The sequence below is a fragment of the Bubalus kerabau genome, chromosome 1 (genome assembly GCF_029407905.1).
Source record: "Bubalus kerabau isolate K-KA32 ecotype Philippines breed swamp buffalo chromosome 1, PCC_UOA_SB_1v2, whole genome shotgun sequence".
Lineage (NCBI taxonomy): Eukaryota > Metazoa > Chordata > Mammalia > Artiodactyla > Bovidae > Bubalus > Bubalus kerabau.
Genome location: NC_073624.1, coordinates 142,862,451 through 142,886,880, shown reverse-complemented (window position 1 = coordinate 142,886,880; position 24,430 = coordinate 142,862,451). Strand labels below are relative to the sequence as shown.

The following is a 24,430-nucleotide window of genomic DNA, read 5'->3' as shown; positions in this document are numbered from 1 at the left end:
TTGTCCAGAGGCCCACTTTTGCCCCCAACCTCTCCCTGACAAGCAGGGGATGAGAGCTTTTATAGAGGGGGGTGGTAGTGGGGTGGTGGTGGTGGGTGGGTGGGCAGAGCTACATGCAGAAACAGCACAGTCTTCTCTAACAGTCATCTTCAGATTGGTCATCTTGGTTGTTTTAGGTAGTTAATCTTCAGTTCCAGGGTCCGTTTGTTCGCATTTCTTTGTGGCCAGTTCTTGGAACTGTGGCAGCTCATGTCCTGGGTACAATCTAGTCATCATGTAGTTAACGTATCCCACCTGGGGTTTCAGTGTCTCTAAGACAGCTCACAGGATATGGCTCAGAATATTATCTATAGCCCTTGAGAAAGAACTAAAGGTCCTTGGCCATGCTTAGTGACTACATTCTTAACTATTTAGTCTCCTTTGACTGTTTTCCTTTGTTTCCACATTTCTCACTTTTCTGATTAAACTTACTCTTTGACTAAAGTTGCCCACAGACAAAAGGCAGGCAGAGGATGTGGTGGGGGTGCAAGGACCATAGGCTCCTGCTCCGGTTCACTACTGGTTTCATTTCTCGGAGAACTCTGATCAGTAGATACCAACTGTTGACTCCTGGCACCACCAGGATCTGTTACAGCACTCAAATTTAAAGTAACAAGTTAAGTCCAACATTTTTGAGGAAGAAAAAAATCTCCGCATTTATTCCAAACTCTTTCACAATACATTGAGATAGCACTGTCAAACGCATTATAAATCAGTCAGATACTCGAACCTGACTTCATTGACTCTTCTCACTCACCTTTTCTAAATTGCAGCATTAAACAATGCCTAGAAGAGAAAAACTTCTCTTCCAAGGCTGATGTGCAACACTATCTGTTCCTGCTCTTTACCTTCCTTCTCTCTTCACAAACTTCTCTGTAATTCTCAAAGATACAGTTGAAAAGATAAGAAACTCTGACAGTTCTATGGAACTCAAGGTTAAAAGTCACCTTGAAAAATTTGCAAGGCTACATACTAAAAATGTAGTAAAGTTTCAAGAAATGCTGCCTTAAATAAAAGTTATGCCCTGAGTACTCCAGGTGAGAGATGATGATGACTTAAACTAGGGAAAATGAAGGGGAGGTGAGTTTAATGGTCACATTCAATATATATTTTGGAGACAGTCAAAATAACTTACTAATGTATCAGATGTAAGAGGTAAGGGAAAGAAGAGAACCAAGAATTTAAAAAACAAAAACTAAACACCAAAACCTGCTTTGAGAGAAACAAGTACTCAATAGCCTAAGATAAATTAAAGCATAAATAATACTCAATCCAAACATTTGGTAACAGTGAATTTGTTATTTTTAAAGCAAGAATTATTGTCTTTAAATTAACTGTTACGCTATCCTACTTGGATAGAGGCATTGTGCAAAAACATAACAGAGCTACCATTCACAACAGACACTCAAGGAATATTTATGAATGAAAAAAACTATGCTAATTTGATTTGCATATAATGCCAAAATACTATATATATATATTTTTATTCTTTCTCCTTGTCCTCAACTTGGATTGCCAAGTAAAGTAAGAGTAAATAGGATACTTTTCCTGTTTTTTTGGACACAATATCTGTCCTACACTTATGGACAGTTATCAATCTTGTGCTTTAAAATTTCAATTCAAAGCATCATCTTATAAAAAGCAATTTAAAAAACACTACCAAAAAGAGACCATAAGGAGAGTGTTTCAAGGATAAAATATTGATGGGTAGGTAAAAGGGCAGAATGTTTTTCAGAGAACAATGAATCAGTCTGACATGATTTTTGTTCCATGAATCTCTTTCTCAAGAACAATGAACTACTAAAAAGGAGAATAAGACACTGACAAAAATGCTGCAATTTATATAGTCATTGTGTTCTTTGAATTTTTATTTAAATTTCTGACTTCTTTGGATCATCACAAGGATATATATTCTAATAAAAATGAAAATATAACTCCATGTGGAAATACTTGAACACATCATATATCATAATGAAGTAACACAAAGAAACTTTCTTAAACACAGGCTTTCTCTCTAAAGTTTAAATGTGAGGCAGACAGACATCTGATTTTAAAACAGATGGAACCCTAGAACATTTCCAGGATACATAAAATTGAATTTTGTGTTATATTTTGTGTCTGAGACAGCTAACAATATAAATCGATGACTAGGGTTTCTGTACGAGTTGTTTTTGCCCATCTTCTTTTTCTTACATCCAAATTTTAGTTATTTCTTTTGTAATTCTATGGATGAACATTCTAGAATGTATGATTTTTTTCAGCTAGACACACATATATAGTTTTATTTTCTACTGTAAGTTATTACAAGATATTGAATACAGCTCCCTGTATGGTACATACAGTAAGTTCTTCTGCTTCTCTATTTTATGCATAGTAGTTTGTTTCTGTTAATCCCATATTCCTAATTTATGTCTCCCCTTTCCCCTTTGGGAACCATAAATTTGTTTTCTATGTCTGTGAGTTTGCTTCTGTTTTGAATATAGACTCATTTGTATTACTTTTTGGATTCTGCCTATGAGTGATATCATACAATATTCAGCTTTCCCTGACCTAGTATGATATTCTCTAGATCCATCCATATTGTTGCAAATAGCAATATTTCAAAGAATGTATATGATTTGCATAATTTGCTCTATGATTTGTAATCTTAAGTGTGTGCATATATTGTCTATTATTTAATCAAGACACACTCAGTAATAAATAATATCATTTCATGGAACCTAACATATACACTTGACAAGACACAGAAAAAAAATACAAGTTATCACTATCACTAGTAAAATGAGTTTATTTTATATTAAAGTTTTCAAAAAACACATTTGTAAAATTATCCTCATACTGGGCCTAAAGATAGCTTTTACAAAGAGATTAAAACTTGCAAAACTGCTTTCTCTTAACTATTGAAGTACATAGATTTAAAAGGTGTTATAAAAGAAAATGTTAATTCATGGTCAATGTTTAAAGGGTTAATATACATTAAATCTGTAGGAAACTACCAAAAGAATAATCTTAAAAACATTAAGAGAGTAAAAGTTGTACTTTCCTTTCAGAAAGCTTTATTCTTAAGTGATGTTTACTAAGAAACACACACTACATACCACAATAACCTTTTCAAAATTTACCAAATTGCTTTGTAAATGAATCAACTTACACAGAAGAAAACATAGGAAATTGCTTTTCAGTACATATCAACTTATTTTCCTGATAAAAGAAAATCAAAATAAAAATTTAGCCCATTCCAATTAAAAATACAAATTACTAATATTTAAGATAGTGTTGTATTATTTTTAATAACACAAAAGTTCAAGCATTCCAGAGTACAAACTGTGTTATTCCAAAAAAGAGAGAAAAACTCTTTATCTAACCAATGTTTACAGAAATTTGGAATATTTACATACCTTATAACACTGTAGAAATCTTTGGTGGTGACATATGGATTAAGTTCCCTGAAAACACTTTAATAATTTTATTCCATCTATCTGTATAGTCAAGTATTTAAAACTGGTAATGCTGGCAACATCATTTTCTATCCAAATCCACATACATATAGTGAAGTGTGTGGAGGGAATCTTATGCAGGGATTATGTGGGTTTAAATAATTACTTAGCAATAAGGTTTATTTCTGGCTCATTTTTACACCAGAAAAAAAAATATAGTAAACTAAAGAACAGATCAATTCTTCCTTCTAAACAAACCCTGGAAATAGTTAATATTCATGAACAAGTTGAATGACAATAAACTGAGACACCAGGTACAGTTTCTGGATAAACTTTTATAGCTACCAAAATAGTGCCCTAAAGGCTTGTGCAGCATCTAATGCCCATTCACCAAATGGTGGTGGTGGGGTGCAAGGCACTGTGGTCTAGGGATAAACACACCTCTTTTATAAGCATTAGATTTAAAAGCAGAGAAACAAAAAAATGACCTGTTCCACCTTAAAAGAAAAAAAAAGTACAAGTTTATTATACAAAATTCAAATGAAAGCATGCTAAAACACACAGAAGAGAAAAGAAGCAAAATATAAGAAATGAAAGGACAGAAAGGAAATGACAGAACAGCGAAATGACATTGACTGTGTGTAAGGTTATAACAAACGTATCAGAGGAAGCCTTGATATGATTAAATAGAAGGATTTGCATTATCTCTTTGAAACTAGTGTTGCTCTTGGTTAAACGTTTTGACTCTAGAAGTGTAGAGGGATAAATAATTCCTCCAATTTAGGACAGTATTTGTGAGTTTACGATAATTAAAGCATAGGTGTAATACTGAAAAGTGAAAGTGAAAGTGAAGTCGCTTAGTTGTGTCCGACCCCGTGGACTGTATCCCACCAGGCTCCTCCGTCCATGGGATTTTCCAGGCAAGAGTACTGGAGTGGGTTGCCATTCCCTTCTCCAGGGGATCTTCCCAACCCAGGGATCGAACCCGGGTCTCCTGCATTGCAGACAGACTGAAATTAGACTTAAATAAAATAAAGTGGTGCAAATCAGCCCCCAAAAGTAATGTTTTTGATACAAAGTCACTTACATGACCTTGTTAGGCAATTTGAGATGACACTGCCCTAGTGTAGGAAAGGTAAGCAAGGCACATGTAGCATTTATATTGGAAAGTCAAGTGTTCTAGGCAATCTACGTTAAACTCTCTTCCAGAGTTTATAACCAGAATTCATAGGAATTTTGAATTAGTCAAGGTTAAAATAGATGAAGATACTCAGAATTAAACTTTGGGGGAAAATAAATTTAATGAAGTTTTTACATGGTATTAGTTATTGAGAATGTGAGATAATCGGGAAGACATTTTAAGACTTGCATGAAGAGAAATGTATGAATTATAGTAAGGTACTCCTGAGTAAACATTCTGTTCTTTACCAACACTCAGAATGGGTCCTGAATATACACTCCCAGCTGGCTTCATTTCTTGAAAGGCAGAAAGGTCAAAGATCTCACAAATCTCTCTCATTGTTTTTCTTTTGGGCACACAGAATAATCAAGTAAATTATATGAAAGAGTATAATCATACAGATTTGTATAATGATACAATTTTGATTACTGGTTACTAAAATCATCATCAGAAATATACTGACTTGGGGTTCATAATGCATAGTTATCTATGCCTAAAAAGCTTCACAGTTTGGTAACTCAAAATCTCTTGGATTAAAAACATGATATTTTTCTAAAATCTATTCTAATAACTTCTAATATGTAAGATTAACAACATTTGTATTTTGCATTGGCATGGATCTTCAGGAAATTATCTCAGCCAGAAGTGAAATGATTCAAATGGGTAAAGTCAATGCCAGATTTATAAATCAGCAGCCCGTGTCAGTGCCAAGCTTGTGAATAGATTGGCTGTTGGTTAATTTCATGAATTAGAAGATATCTACGTGCTATACTGGTCTCTGATTCCATTTCGCAAAAGCTACCATTTTTAAAAGCTGAAAATGAAACCACTGTTAACAAAAACATGCTAAGTTCAGCTACAATGTAGAACTAAATATGGGAAGCTGGTAAATTTTAAAGAACTTATCTGTATGAAAGATATGTAGAAATAGTTGAAAATGAACAATGAGCTCTATTTTTTATTATTAAAATTAAATGAATATAACTACTGAAACCCATAGGAAAAGAGATGATATAATTCAAGGCATAAATTTGACAAGTCAGAATATGACAAATAACAGTCAAGACAGTCAAGACAGTGTTACTAAAGACAAGACAGTCAAGACAGTGTTAATAAAACTTAAATGTATAGTTGTAAAATAAGTAAACAATTTTCAAGTGTGCAAAACTAGTCAGGAATGAAAGTGCTGTGTAGATACCTGGTTTTCAAATAGTTGTCTTGAAAACTTTCAGTTGATGGTGGAAAAAGTAGAAGTATTAACAAAGTAAAAATTTGAGGAGTATATAAAACATATTTTATCTTATATTATACCCTTGTTCTGTCACTGCTGGATCAGAGGCCTATTAAATACTATCCTCATGTGATAGTTACAACAGAAATGGAGGTAAACACAATACAAGATCTCAAAGGCTGATGCTGCTTGAACCACCTTTCAAGTATACTGTGAATCTAGGTTTCACCTTGTATCCCAGGCACTTAATGTTTTGAAGAATCTGACAACAGATAACACAATTTTCTTTTATTTCTGATATATCTATCTATCTACTTTTGCATAACTATCTTTAGTAGTCAAGATTTGGAAGTAGTTGTTAAAGAAAAACTATTTAAATTGACGAAAGTAAACCCTATCACCACCACAATTTAAAGAATGGTTTTAATGGATAAATCCTGAATATATGATGTTAGAAGAACAAGTTGATGTATTAGCATAATTTGACTTGGGATACTTGATGTGTACATGGCTAAAAATACACTTGTGGTCTCTTCTTTACTTTGTATTTTAGTGACCCATACCGCACCTGAAAAGAGAAATGTGTTATCATTATGAGTCAGATTTTGAAATTAGATAGGACTTCATAATCATCATAGTAATAATTTTTAAACTTTTCTGACGTAAAGAAGCAACTGTCCTCTAAGCGTGCACTCAAAAGACAGCACTATCTATATATTCCAAAATGTAATTGGTATTGTGTTAAATATGTGCACAGATTATTAACACTAGTGATAAATAAAAACATAAACTGTTATTATTTATACTTTATTTGGTACATGTCCATGAACGCTGCCCACAGTGATCTGAGGCCTTCATTGAAATCCTCCACTGCTTTCTGGGCACAAAGGCAATATATTATTATGAGTAAACTTTTACTGTTTAAACGCTATATAGATTTGGTTTAAAACAAAACTATGTACTTGATAGTGTTAGCTGCGTTCTTTATATATATGTGAGGGCTGGTACTGGGTACTCCCATTAATTGTCTGATTTTGCTTCGTGAGAATACTATTTTCCATTTATAGCGGAAGACTAGGAATTTATTATCATTTTCTAAATTGCCAGAGATCTTAATCCATCTGACCGGAATAAACAATTTTAAATATAACCCGTGCTGTATCATCCCAATCCTTCATTTAGGGATCATTAATATCCTAAATGAGCACGCAGCAGGGAAATCTCTTAATACTAATCATTAGAAGAACAGCTCTGCGCTCGACTCACCTCTTTTCGGCCTTTCACGGTTTTCACAGATTTCATGCTTTGTGATCTTCGTAGCCCTTTGTGTGTTAACATCTCGTCATCTGAATATGGCCCCTCTGCTTCTTCGTCTGTTTTCTCATCCCCGTCTCTCAGTGGAATTCCGTAACCTAGATGAGTTGTGAAAATCAGCATGTTTTGGTAAAAGGATACCAGTCAGCACCGCCTCTTCACCCGTCTGTCCGCAGTTCCCTGCCGTCTGCGTTTGTCGGCTTACTCCTTCCCTTTTTTTCATCTGGAATGAGCTCCCTGCCCTTTGCTGTTGATCTTCACCCCTTGCACTAGTCTAGATGAGGCTCATTTCTTCCAGGAAGTTCCCCCTGGCAATTCCTATTTTTACTATGCATTTTTCAGAATGATTAAAAATATTTTTGAGTAGGTTAACAGTTATCTTGCTCAAAAATCAAAGAATATAAATAGATACACAGGGAAAAGTCTCTTCCTGCCCTTTCTCCTTCTTGTGAATTCTAAACTACCGAAGCGATAATGTGTTTTGGTCTGTCATTTGTACCTTTGACTTTAATTAGGAACTTAGGGTCCTTTTGTCAAGTCCAGACATGGTAGAGTGCACTTAAGGAGTCATATAAGACCCAAAGGGAATAGAACTTTGGGCAAGAGAAACTCACTGGGGGCAGGTGATAGAGAAGTTAAACCAACACTGTTGCAGCTGCTAAGATAAAATCCAGCCAGGCAGGCTACAGTAATTAGAAACACCACAGGCTATGATGACTGATGTTAGTTCAAAGAAAACAGCCAGCACCAGGAAGGTCAGTAAGAGATCATGTGGGTGTGCTAACAGGATGCTGTGTGTAGCGACGAGGACTTAACTTTGACCAGCAGGCAAATAACCAGGCAGCCAAGCTGGTTATTGTCAGGAACTCTGAGAGCACCCTGAGAATGCGATGCAGGGACAAGAATACTCCCTCCCATTCCTGAAGCAGTGGTTCTCAAAGCTTTTTAGAATTTCAATAAACTTATGCTAATGCACAAACTTACCAGCACATATTAGAGTCACCTGGAGAACCCACTGATACACACATTGCTGGGCCTGGGGTTGGGCTGAGAAATTACATTTCTAACAAGTTCCTGGGTGATGCTGACGGTACTAGTTCGGGGCCTACGCTTTGAGAACCACTGCTTGGATGGAGCAAGAGAGGGGCCTAAATCTAAGGCAACTGGGGAATAGTAAGTAGATTATAAAGACTGGGGTGAGGAAATTCCTTAGTGGTCCAATGGTTAGGATTCTGGGCTTTCACTGCCAAGGGCCTGGGTCCCATCCCTGGTCAGAGAACTAAGATCCCATAAGCCACAGGATGAGGTCAAAAAACAAGAAAAAAAAGACAGGAGTGAGTTTACAAGGCCCCATTATGTTTCAAGTTCTACTTTAATAAAGGTAAGGAGCATAGCTACCTTCTTTGGATGGTATCAGGCTCAGGAGAGGGCAAAGATGGACTTCTTGCATGTGAAGCAAAGCACACTGAATGAATTGTTTATTCATCTGCTCTCACAGGACATGAATAACTTGAGCATCACTAAGCAGACTATGAAGAGTTGTGATTAAGCTTCCGGGTCTCATAATAAGATAAACATCTTTAATTATATATTAAGAGCAGCCCACCAGGCTCCTCTGTCCCTTTGTCTTCTCCAGGCAAGAATACTGGAGTGGGTTGCCATTTCCTTCTCCATAATTATATATTAAGGAAGTCCAATTTTATGGTGCCAGACTTCTAGCCTAGAAATCAGGAGGGATTTGAAAGCAGAATCAGTCATTACATAGGCCAAGATCCTTTGCTTTCCTGCAGCAGTTGCAGGAAGTGTGTGCTAGGCAGAAGTGACAGCACATGCAAAGGCCCGGGGTCATGGGGAGGCGTAACTTTGTGGAAGAGCTGTGAGGAGGCCAGTGTGGCCAGGAGAGGAAGTAGGGTCAGCAGTCCTGGGAAAAAACCCCTGGTGCAGTATTAAGTGGAAAAAATGTAAATGTAGAAACAAAGGAAGGAAAAACAAAAATGAAACCATAATATCTGTTGAAAGTGAGCTTTTAAGCGATTTTAAATTTCTTCACTTTTTTCTTAAAAAAATTGCCAAATTTTTATTTAAAAAATTTTATTACTTCTATATAAACCAGAAAAAAATTGTTTTAGATTGCCATTTCTAGATTCTTCTCTATTGCTGTTGCTTATATAATATTCCCAATCCCAATATAATAAAACTAAGGTAAAACACAGAATAAGGAATCAAGGAAAGAATCAGAAAGGAAACGACTGTGATCAAAAAGTTCTCTAAGGTAAAAGATGAGGCAAACATGGCCCTTGTGATTTTAATTACCTCTCATTTTATATGATTAGGAATTGGAATTTCACTCAAAGTGCTAATTATATTATATATATATATATACACACATATATATATATACACACACACATCTTATTGTTTCCTAATTTCAACTAAAAATATCTTAGTTTTCTAATTATTGTTTCAGGAAAAGTAATTGATTCATTATTGCACAAGTTTAAAAAATAATTTTTAAATTTAAATTTGTTTGTTTTTGGCTGCGCTGGGTCTTCGCTGCTTTCTCTGCAGCAGAGCGGGGGCTCATCTCTAGTTGTGGTGCACGGGCTTCTCACTGCAGCGGCTTCTCTTGTTGTGGCACGTGAGCTTGGCTGACCCATGGCTTGTGGAATCTTCCCACAGCAAGGATCAAACCCATGTCCCCTGCACTGGCAGGCAGATTCTTAGCTAACAGACCACCAGGGAAGTCCCCACAAGTATTTTTAAAATACTACTATGTGTGAGGCAGTATACTAAGTTGTGGGGGATACAATGTTAAAAAGACAGAACTGTCCTTTTCTATCCTGAGAAATACACAGTCCAGTAGAGGAGACAGAGTCGACTGTAATGAATGCTATAAATAGAAGAGAAGGACAAGGTGCTACGGGAGCACACAGCAGAGGGAAGTGGGTTGTGAGAGAAGACTTCTTGTAGGAGGTGGTGGCCAAGCTGAATTCTGAAAGGCTCGTGATTCTATACACCCAGCACAGGAAGCAGTGGGATGCCAAGGCTGGGGAGCTAATACACCACATGCTGCTGAGTTAGGACTTCATCAGAGAACAAAGGGGAGAGGGCATTGAAGCATTTTAAGCAGGAGGGTGACATGATTAGGTTTTGGTTCTTTTTGTCTTCTTGCACTTTAGAGAATGAATCATAAGTGGATACTGGAAACAGGGAGGTTACTGCAGTACAACAAGTCAGAAATGATGGAGTCCAAGGATTGAGCAGGAAGTAGCCAAGCTTGGGATTTGTTAGGAGGTGAAGTTGACCAGCTTAATTTAGCCAGTTATTAAGACTAAACTGCATCAAAAAAAAAAAAGGAGTCAAATCAAATATCTTCACTAAAACATGCATTTTCTATTCCACTTAAAAGCCTGAAAATAAGCATTATGAAAATTCTGATGTGCATGGTGGAAATAGTATTAATCAGAGTTGTCCAAGAATTTTAAAGTCTTTGGGAGAGGAGAAGACCCGAGATTATGAGAAAAGCCCAAATCTAGATGCCCTATCTGAACAGGAACCCAGCAAGCTGGCTGAGCAGGTCTGCCAAGCCCAGGCAAGGTGAAGCTGGTGGGTGCTGCTGGTAAACAAAGGTGATGCTAAGGTCAGCCGTTTTCCATCATCGATCTAGACTGGACAAGGTCCTCAGAATGGTGCTGTCTATGCACATTCCTGAGGGGCAGTGACTAAGAACCTAAGAACGAGAAGTCTGTGTTGCCAGGGGCCCTGAGGCCTGAGGCTGCAGCTGTTTGGCCAGCTTCAACCCAGTGCTCTGTTACCATTTTAGGAAACGAGCAAATGCTTATGCAGACTGACCAGGTTTTATTCATAGCTTGAACATCTTAGAATTGGTATATTTTAAGTCTCTCCTCCCTCCCACCCCTTTATAATAATAATAGCCAATACTGATCCAGCATTTAGCAAAGACCAGGCATGTTTGAAGCAGTTTCCAAATATTAATGTAAGTGCAGAAGCATGGAAGGTCTGACTTGGGAGAAGGAAGCCTTAGCTATCGTGTTGGAAGAAGCCCTGGATCCATGAGAGGAGAAATGAGTGAACACCTTGCTACCTATTACTGTAGGAACTTGAGTGAGTCTTGCCTCTCTGGGCCTGTTTTCTTATCCGGTAAGGTGCTGAGGCAGGCGGGAGATGAACAGGTTACTATTAATACATGAATGCCAACCCTGAGGCAGCAGAGCTGTCTCGGTGCTATGCTGAGTGCGATTCTGAGCCAGCATGGGAAGTGCTGCAATCCATTAGCAACATCTGCCATGGGCACGAAGGGATGTCATCTACTGGCCTTCTTTGACTAAAGCATTTCTAAGGTCCCCTCCTGCTAAATTGTTTGAAGTCCTTGTTCCAGCCCAAGTGTCTCACTAAGTGCAGTCTCTTTATAAAGTAAAAAGGCAGAGGATTAGATGAAAAACCTCGGATACTTCATTTCTGTCATTGAGTACATGGTCTTTGACAAGTAATTTAATCTTTTTAGGTCTCAGTTTATTCATCTACAAAATAAGGATAAAAATATTTAACCCGCATAGTCATCTTCAGGGTTAAATAAATATGTAAAGCATCGAAAACAAGACAAAACTCCCTTTATGTGCTTGTATATTGAAAATGAATACTGAAGCACTTTTAACTAATATGAGAGCAGCAGCCTCTTTGCAGAAAAAATATTTCCACTTATGAGAATGTGGTGTTCTTTCTAAGGAAGTGAACATCATGTTCAAGGTGTCTATTTTCTTACAAAAAAGCATTTGGAGGTGGCTCTTTCTCCCATAGTGACAACATGTGAACCAGAATAACTTCATCAAAGCAAGACTTCTCTTGATCAGCCAACCTTAAACTGCTCAGAGCAAGCCATTTAGCTTTTAAGAGGGAACTACTTTTTCAAATAGTTGAATTTGCTTGTGTTCTGAGATAAATGTATTGATTACATAAACTAGTAAACAGACTTATGTAAATATAATTGTAAATGTAATTCCCACACTGAAAAACTTACCAACTTGCTTTCTTTCTTGAGGAATTTTAGAAGTAAATAAAATAGAAAAAAATTCAAGATATAAGAAAATGAATACCTTAATTAAAGGAGATGAAGAGTTGTTTTATTTCTGATTTTAAGAGTAATGGGTTAATTAAAAAAAAGTCACTAGAAGCCCACAACTCAGAGCTAAATGCTGTTAACACTTTCATAATACCTTTTCAGACTGTCTTCTACATACATAAATCTTAAAAATAAATTTACATATATTAATCCATTTCATCCATCTGTCTATTGTGCCTCTATGGTACAGGAGCATAACAAACACAGTTTCATTATTGTTGTTTTCCCCTCTCAATCTGGATATGTTTTCATGTCAGTAAGTATCAATATAAACTGACATTATAATTTTTCACTGCTAATAGCCGCCCTTTTACTTAACCATTCTCTTAGGAGTTTGGTTTGTTCCAATATTTTTTTTACTATAAACATCAATAAAATGAACATTCATATATCTTTGTACCTATGTCTTTGAACGCTTTCCTGATTATTTCTTTATGACTATTCCTAGAAGTTTCTTGCTGAGTTAGAGAATACATTTTGAAAACTGTTACTAGACTGTCATCCAAAAAGACTGTTATACATTAAACATTCATAAAAAGTGTATGAGAGTGTTTGTTTCCCAACTTTCTTGTTATTTTAATTCACGGTTTAAAATTTAACAGAAGAGCTAATTAGCACCTTGTTATCTTAAAATATTTTAGTCACAGCATTTTAAATCTAATAGATGGATCCCATAAAAATGGTGTCATGGATTTTCAAGTTTATAATCCTGTTTTCATTTAAATGGAATATAGTTCTTAACCAATTTTAAGGTATAATTATGAATCAACTACTGATAAAAGACTCAGATTACTGGTCCAAATCAGCAAAATATATATAGCAGATCCCATATTCAAAGTCAGTACACCTAATTTTTTAAATGCCTATTAAGAAAATGCCTTATAGTAGGAGCTACTTTTACATTATTAAAGCATTAATGATGATTCAAGGTTCAAAGTTTACTCATTCTTAAAGGCATTAGTACCTTACTCAATGGCCAGTACTTAATTATTACTTCTTAGATAATAGCCACCAATTTTTTTAAGTTATTCTAGGGAGAACTTAGAAGAAATTTCATTATTCTTTCTTTATAAGAAGGAACTATTCTTTTCAAGTTGGTTTTAATTATAAAGAATGATTTTCATGTACTTCAAAAGAAAACTTCTACTTGGAAAAAAAAACAAAACAAAAAGATCCAGTAGCCCTGTACTTTATGGACCTAATAAGACACTAATAAGAAATGTCCTGAAGATCTTAGTTCTCAGTTGAGCCTTGAACTATAATTTTCTTTCATGTGAAAAAAAAAAAAAAGACTACAAGAACCATGTCTTTTTGTTTGTGTGCATGTTTCTAAGACCACAATTTATTAAAGTTTTAGAACATATCAACCATGACATGCTTATAATTTATATTAGAACAAGTGGGTTTTTGGTCTATAATTCATAATTTCAAGACATTTTTCCATTGGAGTAATCTTATTTTCAAACTGCTCTTTTGTCACTGCTTAAAACTTTTCATCTTATGGTTCAATATCCTTATTTGTTCACAGCACTTACAATAAAGAGGGTTTACACTCTTCAGATGTCGCTACACAGTTTGAGTAACAAGAGTGGAGAGCACAGGTCACGACTAGTGCTGGTGGTGGTAGATGACCACATTCACTGTGTCCAGAAATTCATGGCAGCACATGGGGCTATTGCTACTTTCTTAGTGGGATTCTCTCCATAGTCAACAAAAGGCAAGCACTAGCCTTATTTAGAGAACAAAAACAAAAGCTTCAAGATAAATTTTAGTTCAGTTCAGTCGCTCAGTCGTGTCTTACTCTTTGTGACCCCATGGACTGCAGCACGCCAGGCTTCCCTGTCCATCACCAACTCCCGGAGCTTAATCAAGCTCATGTCCATTGAGTCGGTGATGCCAAACTAAAGATAAATTTAGTTTACCCAAATTCAGACAGCTGGTACCCATCTTGACTCTGCTGCTAAGTCACTTCAGTCGTGTCCAACTCTGTGTGACCCCACAGACGGCAGCCCACCAGGCTTCCCCGTCCCTGGGATTCTCCAGGCAAGAACACTGGAGTGGGTTGCCATTTCCTTCTCCAATCATCTTGATTCAAGATCCCAATTATGACAGAACAATATGAAAACAAAACAAGCACACCTGCTGCTTCACCGGAGCCTGCTTTACTTTTCTTTTTTGTTTCTGGGAGAGGTTGGTACGATCTTTGTCCCACAGGCTCATCACCTTGAATGGCTGTTAGGTCATGCATACTGAAACTTCGCAAACGTTCAGTTATTGCTCCTTGGCTCTGTTTAACAGAGAAGCGATAGATCGAAGAAAAAAGGTGCATTTAAAATACTTAATATGTTTGCATTTAACTTTCCCCCAACATTTATTTTATCATGAAGCTGATTCATTTCATAATGAAACTTTCAGAGAAGTTGAAAGATTTCTACAGTGGATACCCATATATCATTTATATTTTGCTGGATCTTGTTTATCACTAATTTACCATCTATCCAACCATCAATCACTTTTTAATGCATTTCAAAGCAAGTTGTAGACATCAGTACATTTCACTCCCAAACATTTCTGCTTTAACTTGAAAATGGAAAAAAAAAAAAAAAAAAAAGGTATCATGAGCTTATCCTGACTATAAACATCATCCATAATATTGCTCTCTCCTAGAACTAGCACTTTGAAGCTTATATTTATTATTCATAAGAACTTTTTTTAAAGTAAAAGAGATGCTGTTTCAAAGCTAAGTCAAGTTAGGAATGGTAATGGCTCTACCTAGAACACCACACAAAAAAATTTAAGAGCCCCAATCTTGAGTATGAAATGATATTCAGTTAATGAATTCACCATCTGGCAAAGCATATCTACTACTACAAAATTTGACTTAAAGCCTTAACAATATGGCACTTAACACTAGGCACAAGTGGGTATTTAAAGTTAACTAAATATGAGAGAAAGAAGAAATTCAGCTCCTTAATTGCACGAGCTACATTTCAATTGCTTACTAGCCACACGTGGCTGGTGACCGTGAGGTAGAGAGTATCTCCATCACTGCAGAATGCTCAGTGCTTTTCATCATTGCACAGCTTTGAAAGGAACATTTCTGAACTTTTCAGACATAACTACATTTCCTCCCAAAGTATAAAGCTTTGTAAAGAGAAAAAAATAATTTCTAAATTTACCCACTTTGAAAATTTGCATAGCATACAGATGACTCATTTCTTATTTATAGATGGATTAAAAATATTCTTCTAAAGGTTTTTTTACACTTATTATTTCTTCTTCCCACACATATGAATTTATGATTGCCTCTACTTATAATGGTATTGTAGAAACTCATCCATAATGGTTCATCTTTAAATTCCAAAGCCTAAGGCATTACAAACATCCCAATGTTACTGCTGATGTGTATTTTACATTGAAGAAAATTGTCTTGATTCATGAGTCTTGGATTAGCTACTCCTAGTGATATCCTATTATGTCAAACCTGAACACCATTTCCATACCCCACTTAAGCCTCGTAATTTCTACCATAGTCTTTGAATTATGAAAAAGCATAATTAAAGGGTCTAGTGACAAGTGAAAGTGTTAGTCGCTCAGTCGTGTCCGACTCTGCGACCATAGACTGTAGCCTGCCAGGCTCCTCTGTCCATGGAATTCATCAGGCAAGAATACTGGAGGTGGGCTGCCATTCCTTTCTCCAGGGGATCTTCCCGACCCAGGGATCGAACCAGGGTCTCCTGATTGCAGATGGATTCTTTACTGTCTGAGCCACCAAAAGGATCTATATTCTCAATAAAAGTAGTTGGATTCCACATATCTTTAAACATTCTTGACAAGGTTTAATTTATTATACTCTCTTTTTATCAGACATCATTTATTTATTAAGTAGAGGATGACAAAAGACTCAGACACACACTAAAAGGAAGTGACCAGTGCTCGTCTGAAACAGATGCCTTGTTTTCACAGAACTGTCATTTTTTCTGTTCCAATCTTTGTAGTTCCGTGCCCTCTCAGCAATTCTTGACTTTTTTTTGCCATTCATTGCCAAACAGATGGTAAGACACATCCATAATATCCTATATTCTTAACCCCCAAACCCTCCCACTCAAGAAAGTACATCTCAGCATGCAAATAAGTCGACGTGCTGTTGAATCAGTCTAGCTTTACATCATCCACAGACTTCAGTATCTTTAATGATTATCATCAACTAATTACTTAGGGTGTATCTCACAAATGAACTCACATTAGTGTTAGTTCTGTGGCTGTACTTTATATATTTTGCCTTCAGGGTAAGATTTTAAGAAAATAGGAGAGAGGGACAAATCTTAGGCTTCTTCTGTTCTCTGAGTTTACCTGGTATGGGGCTGATACTGAATATGTAATAAGTAAACTATTCTTTTTAAGCCTTTTTTTTTTTTCATTACTCATGACTGCTACAGAGTTCTCTATAGACAGCAGCATGTTTGAACGTAAACACTGGAGTTTATATGGAGAGGTTCAGTACCAAACCACAAGTATGGTCTTGGGTATCTACAGGGGTAGATTACACCATTCACTAGGAAGTTGCTTCAGGTTTACATGAAAGGTGAGCAAGGACCAACACCGAGATGTGTGTGATCTGTATACAGTCAGGATTTTAATGCAGCTCGTGAGTAATCAGCCCTCTAGCCCTGGTATTATCAGTCCTCAGGAAAAAAAAAAAAGGCCAGCTACCATATAGCGAAAAGCAAAAAGAGGCTGTGTACTTTCCTTGAGGACTCACAGAACTTCAACAGCCATTATCACTTTGAAAAATCATTTCTTTTCACTGTATGTTTTCTAATAACCCCAGAATAGAAATAACATGGGAAGAAACTATTATACAACTGTGAACTTCAAAAATACTACATAAATTATAAGTATCGAATGTGACCACTTTACAGGAGAGGTGTCACTATAAAATAACTGCATTTAAAGGCAGAGCTATTCCCTCTAATTTTTATATATTCTGAACAAAAAGTCCATTAATAAGGGAATTATGTTTGCAATAAAATGTTAGGAGAAAATGCCTCCCCTCCACCTCAGAATTCTAAATTATGCAAAATATGGGTGCAAGTGTGCAGTATGGTTATAGTTAGGGATAAATATTAAAAAAATTAAAACAGTATAATGTTTAGGCTGATGAGTGATTTCTATTTTTTTGAATAATTTCTTTATATTACAAAATTAGTCATAGATGGTATAATGAAGTTTTTTTTTTTAATTGGAGGGTAATTGCTTTACAGTGTGATTTCTGCTATACAACAATGTGAATCAGCTATAAGTATACATATATCCCCTCCATCTTAAACCTCCCTTCTACCAACCCCCCATCCCAGAAGTCATCACACAGGGTATAATGAAGTTTTAATTGTTAACATAATATACTATAAGAATTTCTGACCTATTTCTTCATCATCTTTCCAGTATCTAAATCCCTTACTCCCATCACTAAAAGAAAAACTGTTTCTACATTTTGAGGGCACAAGCAGGAAATTATAGCCACTTATCAAAAACAATACTAAAAGGTATTTATATTTTGTTTAAATTAATAATGCTTGATTTATTTTCTTGCATTTGGTTTATACACTATTAAGCTAAAAAGTATAAGAAAAATGAAGACAGGTTCTAGTCTGCGGAGGAAAATATGTGTGGAAACAGCAGTCTTAGTAAGTTGGAAGGGAGTTACTAACCACAAGGTAATTCTATATCCTGTATTTACATCCTATTCGCTACAGAATTGTATATACACTGTGTATGTTAAATTTAGTCCTAAAAATCAAAGAGAAAATAACGAAAGGTTATGATGAGAAAACAAAAGTCAAAGTAATTAAAAAGTATTCTGTAGAACATTTTACATCATTAGACGAAGTGTTCCTGTTCTTCAGGGAGCTCAGAGGTCTCAGGGTTTGAATTTAGATGAGCCCAGAACATCTATTTAAGAAACTAAGAACGTGGCAAGGTTGGCTGGGTGGGAGGGCTGGGTCCAAGCTCTGGAAAGAATGCTTTAGCCAAGGAGCAGCTTTCCCAGCTGGCCCCACACAGAAGCTCACTGATACCTGAAAATTTGCATGTCTACTCAAGTATCCAGGTCTATGGATGGCATCTGTAAAAACGGACCATGATGCATGACTAATTCTAACCTCTTTATACCCAACCATTCTGCTTTGTTTAAATATTTTGTTTCCTGGTTAAACATTATACTAATATTACTATGTTGTTGTTTAGCCATTCAGTTGTGTCCATGGACTTTTGCAACCCTATGGACTATAGCCTGCTAGGCCCCTCTGTCCATGGGATTTCCCAAGCAAGTATACTAGAGTAGGTTGCCATTTCCTACTCCAGGGGATCTTCCTGACCCAGGGATTGAACCCACATCTCCAGTATTGCAGGTGGATTCTTTACCGCTGAGCCACCAGGGCCATATTTTGTGTTAAATAAGAGGAATTTACTGTGCTTATCATCACCTTTGTATAAAATCTTCAACCTATCCTCAGAATTTTTAAATTAAGAATTAAAAAATATAATCAGCAATGCTTTGTAATGTTATAAGCATACCAGCAATTCTTTATGGAATAATTTTTAGGACACTCTTCACTTATGAGTAGTCATTAAGCTCTATTTCTTATTGATCCTTGACATACTACATTATAACTGAGAATAAGGGTAGTCTGCAGTTTTTAGGGAAATGCCTTGTCCTTATGGATAACCTAACACCCAAATTACCTGTCCATATTTACATATCCTTTAAGCCTTTTCTGACTTACCATACTTTCACAGCAGGGCTTCTCGACCTCAGCATTAGTGTGATTTTGGTCTAATTTTTGTGTGTTGGGAAGCCGTTCTGTAAGCAGCATACTTGTCCCCTCCCTAAGATGCCAGTAGCAGCACCTCTGCCTCAGTTGTGACAACCCAAAATCTCTCCAGACATTACCAAAATTGCCCCCAGTTGAGAACCATCATTTTCGAGTAGGAGTTTTAGAAGTTAGTTTTTACCCCTTCATTTTATATGTAAGAACATGGATGCTTGGAGACATCAGTGCAGATGACTGCCCTAAATCTCATGGCTAATTAGGACAGAATCAGGGCTAAAACATGCTGACAACTCAACTGCTACAGAATTCAACTTTCATTATAACATTGTGCTTAGATTGCAGAGACAAAAAAAATATGATCTTTCTTCTCCATTGTCTAAAGAAGGGCTCTCTTTTTTATACAGATGATACTAAGCAGCTGAATCTCCTCAAATTCTTTCACAATCAGAAAGCCATTAAAACAGACAGCAAGATGTCAGGATTTCTGACCTAACTGTCGTTATTTACAGTCAATAAGATTTCAGAAATTTTAACTGTAAGGCTCTCATTTCTGTGATAATTGATTTCTTTAAAAAATAATATCTGCTAAAGAATTCACCAAGAAAAGGCTGCTAGAGAAAATCCTAAGAGGCGCTTAATACAACTAACAGTTCTCTTCTTCCTCTGTCCTTCATTCAGCAGGAGTGTTGCTCGTCTGCACAAAAGCCGCCGGCATCTCCCATGTGAAAGCTATAGGACGCTGAACATCCTCAGCAAAATCCTTGAAGCTCCTTCATGTGTTTGTGCTTTGCTCAGCCAAAATAAACTTGTACACTGACCTTGTGAACAGATGCCGGGTAATGAGGTCACAGAGCTGAGTAACATTTTCAGAAAATTGCTTTACGGTGTCATAAATGTTCTGATTAGATTCCTAGTTTCATCTTTAACATGCTCAGGTGGTTCAGCTTGGGAAACCTAGCCGGGGGTATTGCCAGTCTCTAAAGGTCACACTGAGAGTTCAGTATTTTTAGTCTTAAAGATATTTTTAACAAACCATATATTGTAAAAAAAAAAAAAAAAAAAGTTTAATAATTCTCAAGTCTTACTATTAGCTTTCCTGCAGTTTCTCCTTAAACTTGACCTATTTCCTATTTCGGTTTCAATTTATTCTTCAGTAGGAAATGTCTGGTTCAGTGATTCTTCCATCACAGTCAGTGCCTTTCCTTGACATCTCTAGAGATGAAACTAATTTCCCCTACCTTAAAGCAGGCACAGTAAAACTTGAGGCAAATAGTGTTAACATTATGCTGTGTTCAGCATATTTAATGACCATCTCTAATGAATAAAATCCAGTATGGTTGATGCCAACATTCCTCTGCTCATTGGGAGAATGATGACGGTTGCCGCATATCAAGTTCACTATACACAGTGAACTTGATAACAAAAGGATCACAAGATCATAAGCGAAAAGAGAGAATTCCAAAGTGAATTCAAGTTACAGGGGGTTTGTTTTGCAGTGGTAACTTAGATAATTTTTATGCTGTTTCTTGCCTTTGAAGTGGGGAAGTGGTTTTAATTTGTTAAATATATAAATAAAGACAAGCAATATATCACAAAGAAGCTAAAGAAATATAGGTATGGGATCACTTTTATAGTCTTTCTACAAAAAGGTGTTTCAGTAAGATAATGCTTATTTTACTTTTTATTTATTTTTTTTTGTCTACACCCTGAAGCTTTGGGATCTTAGTTCCCTGACCAGGGACTGAACCCCGGCCCTTGCAGTGAAAGCACAGAATCCTCACCACTGGACCACCAGGGAATTACTCGATAATGCTTTTTTTAAATAGTGGAGGGCAAGGGGTAGGCTCTAAGCAACCAAATATGAGATAAAATTTTTAGTTAGTGGATACAGATATTCAGCTTGACAGTAGTGGCCTGAAAGGGTAGGGACTGTATGTTTTGTTCATTGCTGCATCCCAAGCACCTACCATACAGTAGGCATTAGATACAAACCTCGATGGTCAATACACTAAATATCTGTTAAATAAACATATAAGATGTTAAATACCAATGGCAGCAAAGTATGTATAAAATAAAAATAAATGAAGGAATGAGGAAAGATAATCCAGTTAGGGTTTCTGGTTCCTCATGTAGAGGTTGGAACTAGTAAGTCAAAATAAAATAAATATCCCACAAAACAGTTACGAGTCTCACAGAGTAGGTAGGATTATAAACCATATTTAAATGTTGAAGTGAACAGGGCAAATGAGATTTGTGTGCGTCTATGTTTCCTAAAACAGTGCTCTAAAATGTCTAAAAACTAAATTTCAACATCAAAATTGTTTAGGAATATAGACACACATAAAATGTCTATATTCCTAAACAATTTTTGATGCTGAAACTTAGTTTTTAGTTTTTTGCCACAAGAGTTCAGTTGAATGTTGCTTTTATGTATGGAAAATTCAGAAAGCATCTTCTTGGGGGTGTAAATAAATAGCAGGTACTTGATTTGTGATGCTAAATGATGCTCAATTTTATAACAAAGAAAGCAAGAAACCTTTGGTCCCCTCTCTCCATCCCCCTGCAGGCAACTGCTTTAAAACCTCTACTTTCTTATGTAGCAGACCAGGACTTGAGTTCTGCTCTGCCTTATTTTCTCCTCCCTGCCATCCTCCCAAAGCAGAAGTTAAGTAAAAGGCTGATGGTTATTTGGAAAGTCACACTCAGAACTTTCTGAAGCTGAAACCTATTTTCTTTCCACATACTATACACCAAAACCAATAATGCCATGGGATTTAAAATCAACCACACTAATTACTACATGCAAAGAAATCCAAAAGCCATAATGCGAATTTTCACATAAGGCATTCCTTTGATAATTTGGCTTGCAAAACACAACACATGACATTAGTAATTGGCTAAGTAAGATCTTAAGTTTTAAGAACAGAAATTTTTCATGCCTTATTTTGAATAATCAGTTACCTCAAATTGGTTGAAGTATGGGTGCAGAAGTAAGCCAGAAATCCTACCAAGATAGTGCCATGGAGAGAGAGAGGGGAAAAAACACCAAAGACAGAGAAAGAAAGAATGGTCATCTTTACTAAAGGTTATTTACTCAAAACTATTTTAAGGTTATAAAGTAGGAAGATTACGACAAAATGACATTTTCCCAGTATGTTTTATTTACTATCTCTCATTCTGTCATCAATTAAGAGTTCAAAATATCTAACAATTAGAGAAGACGTGTTAAAATATCTTTAAAACAGTCTACTTGTTGTTTTCTAACATTACAACAATAAACAGAAGGCAAATTTGTGCCAAAATTTATAATGATCTGAAATAAAAAGCCACCCTACTTTGTTCACTGGCAATTTGACACTGGATTAAAAAAAAGGTAAATAAAAAATTACCTTCACTGCTGCAGTGACGGCAGCAGTAGCTGCTAAATTTAAACCTTGCCGCCCAAAGTTTACCATAGTTTCATAGCCTCGTTCTTTTGCTTGGACAATATAATCGTCAATTTCCTGGAAAAAAAAAATCAAGTTTGTAGAATATTAATTTTATTTAAAAAGAATGTGAAGAAGCTGAAAACTAGGACTTTCTCCCCTAATATAATAGTTTCACTCATTTTATAGCATGCAACATGTGATGATGAAACGCATTTCTAACAAATGATTTGTGGAAATAATTTATACATCTTACCCTTTCCTTTGAAGAAAGTAGTGGATGAAGGAATTTTCTGTATATTAAACTTGCTCCTCGGGTATAAGGAGAGAGTAGCCATATGACAAAAGCAATCTTAAGCTCATAGTAGAGGGGGAACCTGACAAGAAAATATTTGAAAAGGATGCTGGTGAAAATAAAACTACAGACAATGAGGAAATCATACACAAAATTTTTTTTAAAGTTCAGTCACTGTGTTACGCTTTCACAGGTAAGAAGTTGTGATCAGGAAAACAACTATGTTTGAACTGACAAATTAATCTCACTAATTATATAGATCAGAGCAGCCTGTCCCCTCGCAGAGATTCTAGTTCAAAGTTGTTCCATTCATGTACATTTTTTTAAAAAAAAAACTGTTTACATTTTGGCTGCACCCTCCACGGATGTTGGATCTTAGACCAGGGATCAAACTTGCACCCCTTGCATTGGAAGGGAGAGTCTTAACCACTGGACAGCCAAGGAAGTTCCAAGATTGCTCTCTATAGACAAAGTCAGACAAGCTGCCAAACTAACTGCAGCAGTTCAGAGAGGTCATTCAGTTCAGATTCAGTTCAGTTCAGTTCAGTTCAGTCGCTCAGTCATGTCCGATTCTTTGCGACCCCATGGACTGCAGCACACCAGGCCTCCCTGTCCATCACCAACTCCCGGAGTTTACTCAAACTCATGCTCATTGAGTCAGTGATGCCATCCAACCATCTCATCCTCTGTTGTCCCCTTTTCTTCCCGCCTTGAATCTTTCCGAGCATCAGGGTCTTTTCAAATGAGTCAGTTCTTTGCATCAGGTGGCCAAAGTATTGGAGTTTCAGCTTCAGCATCAGTCTTTCCAATGAATATTTAGGACTGATTTACTTTAGGATGGACTGGTTGGATCTCCTTGCAGTCCAAGAGTCTTCTCCAACACCACAGTTCAAAAGCATCAATTCTTCGGCACTCAGCTTTCTTTATAGTCCAACTCCCACATCCATACATGACCACTGGAAAAACCATAGCCTTGACTAGACGGACCTTTGTTGGCAGAGGTCATTAAAAGCATTTAATCAGGGCAGTAAGGTGCACCCACCCTGTCTGCAGAGCCTAGCTGCCATGGCATTAGCAGGACATACATCCCAAGCGTTAGGTGTGTTTTTAAGCATTTATAAGCTCCAAGTGTGCAATGTTACCCCATATACACATCTCCTTTTCTTAGAGCTCCCAGAAAATGTCCCCTCCAGTTTCATTTGGCCAGAATTGCAGCACTTGACAGACCTAAATTGTTCACTTGGAAGAAGAAAGGAATTGCCATTGTGGTAACCTGGAAATTAGGGTTATATACCCGTGCCCCTTCCCACTTGGGTTTTTCAGCATCTTCTCCCATAGGCTGACTATACTTCCTCAAGCAAGGACCGTGGGTTTAGTCATGTGACCTGCTCTGGGCAACAGAATGTGAGTGCAACATATGTTAAATGCAAAGAAAAGCTTTAAATGTCACTCGACTCCCTCACTTCAACACCCCCCAACCTCTTGCTTTCAAATTCTGCTTTCTGTCGTGAGAATATCTGCTTCTTCAGGCTTGGT

At 36.5% G+C, this 24,430-nt stretch overlaps 1 protein-coding gene across 2 annotated transcripts in view; it reads right to left on the bottom strand.

Moving 5' to 3' along the window:
- Nucleotides 1-2,811: 2,811 nt before the first annotated feature.
- Nucleotides 2,812-24,430, bottom strand: part of REEP3 (receptor accessory protein 3) — a 99,892-nt gene continuing 78,273 nt past the window's right edge. For both annotated transcript variants that reach the window (XM_055590473.1, XM_055590477.1), the window contains 5 exons: nt 22,856-22,976; nt 22,564-22,677; nt 14,481-14,628; nt 7,154-7,299; nt 2,812-6,455 (listed from right to left, as the gene is read on the bottom strand). In XM_055590473.1, coding sequence (XP_055446448.1) covers nt 6,399-6,455; nt 7,154-7,299; nt 14,481-14,628; nt 22,564-22,677; nt 22,856-22,976 — 586 coding nt within the window. In that variant the 3' untranslated portion in view covers nt 2,812-6,398. The remainder of the gene's footprint in view (nt 6,456-7,153; nt 7,300-14,480; nt 14,629-22,563; nt 22,678-22,855; nt 22,977-24,430) is intronic.